Source organism: Suricata suricatta, unplaced genomic scaffold (assembly GCF_006229205.1).
Source record: "Suricata suricatta isolate VVHF042 unplaced genomic scaffold, meerkat_22Aug2017_6uvM2_HiC HiC_scaffold_100, whole genome shotgun sequence".
Classification (NCBI taxonomy): domain Eukaryota; kingdom Metazoa; phylum Chordata; class Mammalia; order Carnivora; family Herpestidae; genus Suricata; species Suricata suricatta.
The window spans coordinates 8,547-16,942 of NW_021853780.1; the positions used below are offsets into that span (position 1 = coordinate 8,547).

Sequence of the window (8,396 nt, forward strand, 5' to 3'; positions counted from 1 at the left end):
CAGAATGAGGAAAAATACTCATAAAACAGTGCTTAAAGTAAAAAGGAATGACCAGATGGGTGAGGTTCCTGTCAGCCTTCAAATTCTATGAGTCCGAAGACCTGCTGGCTCCACCCAAGCGCCTTTCTCTTTCTCTTGGAAAAAGAAAGCTGCCGCTCTTGCTCTTACGCATCCATGATTTGCCTGGGTTTTCACAGCAACCCATTTCACTGTTGACAAGACTGAGTGAAAGAGGACAGTCTTCGTCTAGGCTAATGAATAATTTCCAGCTGCAGTAAAATATACAGAAACATGATATTTACCACTTAGCCATTATGTACATTTCAGTAGCATTCCATACATTCACAGTGTTGTTCAACCGACCTCCAGAACTTTCTCATCTTTTTTTAAAGTTATTTACTTATTTTGAGAGAGAGAGAGAACACGAAAGTAGGGAAGGGGCAGAGAGAGTGAGAGAGAGAGAATCCCAAGCAAGCTCCATGCTGACTGTGCAGAGCCTGATGCAGGACTCGAACCCACGAACCGTGAGATCATGACCTGAGTTGAAGTCAGACATGTAACCAACTGAGCCACGCAGGCGCGCCTCCAGAACCTTTTCATCTTGCAGAACTAAAGTTCCACAGCCATGAAATAACTGGCCATCCCGTCCGTTCACCCCAGCCCCTGGCAACTACCAGGCTACTTTCTATCTCTGTGAACATGACTGTTCCAGATTGGAACAGTCCTATTTCTTTCTTTCTTTTTTTTAATATAAGAAATTTGTATTTTTCAAAATGTACAGTTAGTGGGATCTGTTTGTGCATCTTCCTTCGCCGGCAGCTGGGGCATCTCCACCCTTAGTGTTTCTGGTGTTAATGACTTGAGCTCTGTATTTTGCAACCAGTTCACAAAGTCCTTCACTAAAGAGCTCCCTGAAGGGCTACCCCCGCGAGGGGACCTCAAATCTTCAGTCTCTCAGAGACGATGGCTGGGGTCCTAAGCTTCTAGTTGGGAACTTACAAAGTTTGCCATATGTCACTTTGTCACACAAGACCAGGTCATTGAGCATGTCCTGAACTTTGCCTTTGGACCACTTCTTTTTGGCCTTGCCCCCAGATTTGTTCACTGTGTCTTTGTCTTTCTTGGCCGGCTTTCCGGCATCTTTCTTTTCCTTCTCCTTGGGAGGCATTGTCAGCTCAGCGGTCAGCCCTGCAGCCTTGCTAAGATGCTGCACAAAGAATGGAGTGGTCCTGTTTCTTTTTTGTATTTTATTTATTTATTTTGAGAGAGACAGAGAGAGAGAGAGAGAGAGAGAGAGAGAGAGAGAGAATCCCAAGCAGGCTCTGCACCGTCAGTGCGGAGCCCGATGCAGGGCTCGAACCAACAAACCATGAGACCATGACCTGAGCTGAAACCAAGAGTTGGACGCTTAACCAACTGAGCCACCCAGGCACCCTGGGGCTGTTCTTCTTTTAATTTTTATTATTATTTTTTAAATTTACATCCAAGTTAGTTAGCATATAGTGCAACAATGTTTTCAGGAGTAGATTCCTTAAGGCCCCTTACCCATTTAGCCCATTCCCCTCCCACAAACCCCTCCAATAACCCTCTGTTTGTTCTCCATATTGAACAGTCTCTTATGTTTTTGTCCCCTTCCCTGTTTTTATATTATTTTTGTTTCACTTCCCTTACGTTCATCTGTTTTGTGTCCTAAAGTCCTCACATGAGTGAAGTCATATGATATTTGTCTTTCTTTGGCTGACTAATTTCACTTAGCATAATACCCTCTAGTTCCATCCATGTAGTTGCAAATGGCAAGACCTCATTCTTTTTGATTGCAGAGTAATACTCCATTGTATATACAAACCACATCTTCTTCATCCATTCATCCGTTGATGGACATTTAGGCTCTTTCCATACTTTGGCTATTGTTGATAGTGCTGCTATAAACATTGGGGTGCATGTGTCCCTTCAAAACAGCCCACCTGTATCCCTTGGATAAATACCTACTAGTGGAGTTTCTGGGTCGTAGGGTAGTTCTATTTTTAATTTTTTGAGGAACCGCCATACTGTTTTCCCGAGTGGCGGCCCCGGTTTGCACTCCCGCCAGCCGCGCAGAAGGGTTCCTCTCTCTCCGCATCCTCGCGGCATCTGTTGTTGCCTGAGTTCATGTTAGCCGTTCTGACGGGTGTGAGGTGGTATCTCACTGTGGCTGGAGCTGTCCTCTTTCTTAAAGGTCCATCTCCATTTTGCTATTGAGACATCTGTTCTAAGTGTCAAAGGAATGAATGTGGACAGCCAGGGCTGCAGGAGTTCAGAAAGGCCAAGGTCTTCAGGAGTGAGTTGGTCAGGGAAGCCTGCCTGGAAGAGGAGGAAGGGGCGGGGAGGTGAAAGAGACCTATATCCCTTGCCTTAGAAGGTAGAGAGGCAGTGGTGACGGTGACTCAGGGATGCTTGTCCCTGGGGCTTGACCTTTGGTTTATGATGGCCGCCTCAGCAGCACCAACCTTTGCCCCCAAGTGAGTTCTCATCAGATGGGTGGAGACTCTGGGCCACCTCAGAGGCCCGTGGCTTACTGAGGGACAGGAGCAGTCCTGCGCTTGCAGCCTCGGGAACCATGGGGATAGGGCCACGCAGCCAGTCCTTGCGAGGACCACGTCCCTCCTATGGCAAGCTCCAGGAGCCCTGGGGGAAGTCTTCAGAGAGCCGGCTGCGCCGGGCACTGAGCCTCAGACAGGGCCATGAGAAGGCCAGGCCCTCGAATGGAGGCCCGGAAAGGCTGGACACGCCCGGTCAGGAGTGGCTGCCGGGGGGCCTGGAGGACACGGAGCAGCTGATTCAAGCTCAGCAGGGAGACCGCCGGCGGTGGCTGAAGCAGTATCAACAGGTTTGGCTGAGGGCTGACGGATGGAGGTGCACCCACAGAGAGGGACCCAGGGCAGCAAAAGCTTAGGGGTAGAAACATATGGGTTCAAGGACCAAGAAGACAACAGAGCTGTTTTAAGGCGGGGCTGGAGAGAGAGGTGTCCAGGCACCGTATTTCAGAGGGCCCTAAAGGCATTTGGGATTTATCCCCCTGGCACTGGAGAGTCACAGAAGGTTTTAGAGCAGGCTCGTTTTAGACCAGAGCTGTTTTCAAATGATTAATCAGGCAATGTGTTGGATGAGTGGATTCTGCTGGAGGTAAAGAGATCAGCTAGTAAAACATCCCTAGAGTTACATCTTGTGTTCCTCTCTCCCGGAAAGGGGGCATCCTGACCCCCTTGGTGGGAGGGAGCTTCTGGCTCCTGGCCTCTGCCTCCTTTCTTTTGGAGAAAAGGTCCCCCGCCCCCGGGAGCAGCTCTCTTGTCTCTGGGGTCTACCACCACCTCGTGGCTGTAAGTGGAACAGCACCTGAAGCCCACCAAGCAGCAGTGGGACCAGGACCCTGATCTTCCCCATCCTCTGTCTTCCAGCAGGTAAAGAGAGGGTGGGAGAGCTTTGTCTCCAGCTTCCCTGCTGTGACCTTGAGCCGGCCAGCGCCCCCAAAGCCCCCTCTGCGCACCACCAGCTAAGGATGCTGCAAGCCGTGTCGGTTCCTGCCGCGCCTGGATGAGACAGCCGTGTCTGCTGATCTACGTCTTCGTGGCCCTCCGAACTCCTCTGCGTAGACTGCTCCTGCCTTCCTTACATGGTGCACTAAGGCCTCTGCCACCAAGTTACCCGAGGGTCCTGTGATTGTCTTTCAGCCTTGGCCCTCCACTCCAAGGCTGGCTTGCAGTAAGGACCCCAAAAGGCTGAGAAGAAGGGGGTTCAGCTCTTTCCTGATGGATTCTGCCATCCAGACAAAGGGGAATCCTGGGACAGTGACACGTATGAGGGCCTTAGAAACCTGCCTAGAAGTAGGGGTGTCGACACCCCTGGCCCCACACAAGACCCGTTGTGAACTCCCAGGACAGAGCTCAGTGAAGCCAGACCCATGGCTGAAAGGCTCTGCCCATCACCTGCGCAGGACCCTCCCACCACACCCCACCTGCCAGTGGTGGGCAAGGCATGGGTCTCCCTCCCTGACAATGAGCCCCCCAAGGGCAAGGACGAAGTCAGGGCCGTCCCCAGCACTGGAGCTCTACAGCTGAAAAGGCCAGGCCTGTATATTGTCACTTGTATCCTTACAGTATCCCGATGAAGGAAGGGGGGAAGCCTTCTCTCCCTGTGTGACAGAGGTAGAAACTGAGGCCCAGAGCAAGGAAGAAATTCTTGTCTTTGGCACCCTTGGCCCCACCCCCACCCAGTTCCTGACCTTGGGGCTGAACTCAGGAATAAAGGTGGTTGTGCTGAAGTATACACTTTGCCTCGTCATCAGGTCACCTCCAGGCCTCTCCCAGCCAGCCGGGTACCAGGGGCAGGCCCCCCATGGGTCCCCAGGGAGCTGAGGCCTTCCTGCCACTTCTCGTGACCTCACTCCCCAGAGGAATTGCCATCCGGCCCCATGCTGACCTCCAGCCAGCTGCGGAGGGACCGCTCTGCTTTTGTGTTCACCCTCAAGAGGCAGGGCTCACTCTGAGGCCCAGAAAGAGCAAGGGTCTCATCCAAGGCCACACAGAAGGGAGGGTCTGACCCCAAAAAGCCCGGGCTCTTTGAAAGCCACTGACACTTCTTGTGGGGTCCCTGGGCTCTCTTGGCTCAGGTAGACCCAAGGTCAAAGGGGAAGGGGCAGCTGCAAGCATCCCAGCTCAAGGTCTATTCTGGGATGGTGGGGAGACCTGAGGGTCCAGCCAGACATGGGGGAGGTTCCCTGTTTCCCCAGAGCCCAGAACCCTGGCGTGGCCTTTGAGGAACACAAGGGTCCTAGGGAAACCTTGTCCCAGACAGCCAGTGGGATCAGAGACAAGGGTGCCTGGCTTGGAACCTGGACTCTGGGAGCTGACCAGAAGCTTCCAGACCAATGAAGCACAAGCTTTAGATGCCTGCCGCTCCACTGTCTTGTGCAGTAGGCCCTTGGGTGCCTCTGGGCAACTCCAGGACCGCAGAAAACATGGTTGGCGTCCCTAGTGCTGGCAAACCCTCTGGATGTCTAGAGGAGGAAACCGAAGCCCAGAATGGGGAGGTGTCCTTGTCCCCCCGCCCCCCACCAAGTCTCTGCCCATGAGGCTCACCCTGGCCTCTGTGTCCCATGGAGTTTCTAGCCCAACTCCTTGATGTCCTCCTACTCATCATGCTCTGTGACCAGTTTGCCTGGTTACGAACTTCTGTCATCCACAGACAGACAGTTCCGTGGGGACCTGGCCTGCTCACCACGAGGACCCCACCGCCTGGCTCAGGGCCCAGCCCAGACTGAGTATCAGTAAACTGTTGTGTGAATGAGGCACTGACCCAACATCACCAGTGAGTCGATGGCTGGGCTGGGCTGCTGCTCCCGGGTCTGGGGCTTCCTCTCATGCAGAAGGATTCTCCCTCAGCCTCATCAGCAACCGTGTCATTAGGGAACACAGTTCCAGGACTCATGCCTGAGGCCTTCACCAAAGGCCTTCCCATACTCGAAGAGACCTTTTCCAAAGATGGCGGCAACCCTCCGTCCCATGGCACATGTCCTCCTACACTGTGTCTTTGTCATGCCTCCCATCAAGAGAAATATTCTGGGGCGCCTGGGTGGCTCAATCGTTTGGGTGTCCGACTTCGGCTCAGGTCATGATCTCGCAGTTCACAAGTTCGAGCCTGGCGTCGGGCTCTGTGCTGACAGCTGAGTCTGGAGCCTGCTTTGGATTCTGTGTCTCCCTCTCTCTCTGCCCCTCCCCTGCTCGTTCATTCTCTCTCTCTCTCTCTCTCTCTCTCTCTCTCTCCCTCTCAGAAATAAATAAACATTGAAAAGGAGAGAGAGATTGATTCTATCTTCCCTCCCCTTGAATCTGCATGGGCCTGTGACCTTCTCAGACCAATAGAACACAATGGAAATAATGTTCTGAGACTTCTGAGCTGTTTCTGGCCTCTTGGGAGCCAGCTGCCTGCAAAGGAGTCTGATCCTGCCCGTAAAGTGGCCCCTAACCAGATATGTCTGAGGTCCCATCCCCAGAACCTGTGAATTTTGCCTCATGTGGAAAAGGGTCTTTGCAAATAATAATGAAATTAAGGATGTTGGGATGAGGAGACCACCTTGGATTATGGGGGTGGGAAGGGCCTAAATTCCAGCAAGAAGTTTCCTTGGAGAGACACATGTAATGTAAGAACACAGAGGACCAGGCCATGTGAAGGTGGAGGCAGAGAGCAGAGTGAAACGACCAGAAGCCCAGATTGCCCGCAGATAGCAGGAGCCACCAGTAGAGGCAGGAAGGATTCTCCCCTGGAATGGGACTTTGATCTCAGACTTTGGCCTCCAGCACCACGAGACCATAAATTCCTGTTGCTTTAAGCCACGGGCTTTGGGGAATTGTATAGGAGCGCCAGGAAACGCATGCGATGAGTTTGTGTGATTCTACCTGGCACAGACTGGCTAGGCATAAAAGCCCGGATGTGCCAGTGGGGAGACACTTCCCAGTTTTCCCTGCAGTCAGGTGTGACCGTGTGGCCAAGCCGTGGCTGTAGGATGTGAGCAGAACTGGCACGCGTGCCCCTCCAGACCAAGCCACTAAGGCTCCCTGCCCAGCCCTCGCTGCTTCCCTCTTGGCTCACAGGCCTGCCCACTGTGGAGGGCCCGAGGAGGCTTTAAGGCTAGGAGAAGGCAGTGACAATTGGGCAGAGTCCCCTGCCACCCATTTGGACTGTGATAGGACTGCAAATTAGGCCTTCATTGTGTTACACCTCCGATTCGGGAGCTGCTCATTAGCCCCAAGCCTGGACGATTTCATGTCAACAGTGTGTGGGTCCTCGGGGACTGCAAGCTCTGGACAATTGTCCTGCAGGACAATCCTCTTTTTGCTCACTGGACACAGCCCTCCTTGGACAGTGTCTGCCTCGCTGGAGGTGCTCAGGAAACAGTTGAATTACTGAACATACCCTGCCAGGACCTAGGAGGACAGGAGGAGTTCAATCAGGCCAAGGGAGGGAGTACGTGTTTCCAGAGGGGGCGTAGCCTGGGAAGACCAGAGAGAACGAGATGCATCTGGAAGGTGCGAACCATCCAAATGGCCTACCTCAGGAAAAGTGTCACGGGCTCCGGCTCCGGACATACTTGTTGCCCACGGTCCCCTCCCCACCTCCCACCTTCCCTAGATGTGCCTTCTTCAGGCCCCACCTGCCCTGGTTTGGTCTGCCCCTGAAGATGTCGCTCTCATAGGGAGGACAGTCCCTGGGAAGGCCACTGGGCCTAGGGACCGGGCCCTGTGACTGCCACCCACACAGTCGTGCCCCTGGGGTCTCAGATTCCTCATCTGTCAAAGAGAAAGAATAAGCTTGCTTGTCAGCTTTTGGGGTGTGCGGATGGGAGGGGTGAGGCATGGGCGCCACACTGAGCTGGGCCAGAGCCCCAGCGGGGGCTTCCGTTCAAAGAAGCCGGGAAGGAGCCTGTGTAAGGCCGCTTCTAGGGGCCCGGCTCCGGAGCCTGCAAGCCAGCAGGCCTCGGAGGATGTCGCTGACAGCGTGGCGGCTCTGAGTGGGACGCAGGGGCTCCCCTTGGAGTCCTCTCAGATAGGGGTGGTGAGATGGAGAGAGGACCCTACAGTGCAGAAGCCCTGGGCTTTCTAAAGCCTCCACCCTCGGGCTGGCATATGCCCAAAGGTCACACAGAGATGTGATGCAGAAGTTTTATGTCACTTTGTCCCCTTTCTGCTGCCCTCAAGGGCAGAGCCTCCCACCCTCTCCCATGCCATGGGGGTCTCAGAGCCGGGAACTAGGGGGTCTCGGCCCCTTCAGCCCATCTCCCTGCTCCACACCCTGCCCCTCTGTGTGCCTTCCCAGAGCCAGAGAGCTTGCTGTTTATCAAGCCCTGATCTTTCTACATGACTTCCGTCCTCAAGGACATCACGGTCCTGCTTGGGAGGAAGACAGACAGACCGATGGATGCCCAGCTGCTCTGTTTCAGCGCAGAATGGAGGAGGAGTCATGGCGTAGGGGTGAGGCCGGTCAAGCAGGAGGCCGCGGTTCCTGAACCAGTGGCAGGGGCCCCTCGGCAGTGGGACTGGGGGAGGCGAGGAGGCGAGCAGGGGACAGGGCCAGCTGCTTGTCAGAGCGCAGACAGCAAATTCAGCTGGAAGGGAGCCCAGAGTCCCGAAGATCCAGGCCGTGATTTTACAGATGAGGAGGCAGCCCTTAACCAAGCCGGAGCCCCTGCCCACCTGGGCGCCTAAAGCCCCCTTCCTCAGGGACTGGGCCCCAAACTTAAAGTGTCCCATCATCAGAGGGGCCACGGCGGGGCCCAGGCATGAGTGTCAAACCTGGGGCCCAAGCCCCTGCCCTGCAACTAACTTGAGTGATTGGGGGCAAATCATCACCCTCCTCTGTAAAAT

General features: G+C 54.3%; 1 protein-coding gene and 1 pseudogene across 1 annotated transcript; one reads left to right on the forward strand and one right to left on the reverse strand.

Moving 5' to 3' along the window:
• Positions 1-781: 781 nt before the first annotated feature.
• LOC115284565 lies at positions 782-1,168 on the reverse strand (annotated as a pseudogene).
• A 1,372-nt stretch (positions 1,169-2,540) lies between these two features.
• On the forward strand, positions 2,541-4,302 carry CUNH11orf86 (chromosome unknown C11orf86 homolog). The gene is made up of 2 exons (XM_029931131.1): positions 2,541-2,866; positions 3,435-4,302. The coding sequence occupies exons 1-2, from the start codon at positions 2,597-2,599 to the stop codon at positions 3,531-3,533; spliced, it is 369 nt and encodes a 122-aa protein (XP_029786991.1). The 5' UTR covers positions 2,541-2,596; the 3' UTR covers positions 3,534-4,302.
• The last annotated feature ends 4,094 nt before the right edge of the window (positions 4,303-8,396 follow it).

Bases quoted from the DNA above. Each gene is read 5' to 3' on its own strand.
- CUNH11orf86 (XM_029931131.1), top strand. From the start codon at position 2,597: ATGGGGATAGGGCCACGCAGCCAGTCCTTGCGAGGACCACGTCCCTCC. The intron at 2,867-3,434 runs GTTTGGCTGAGG...TCTGTCTTCCAG, and splicing joins GGCTGAAGCAGTATCAACAG to CAGGTAAAGAGAGGGTGGGA.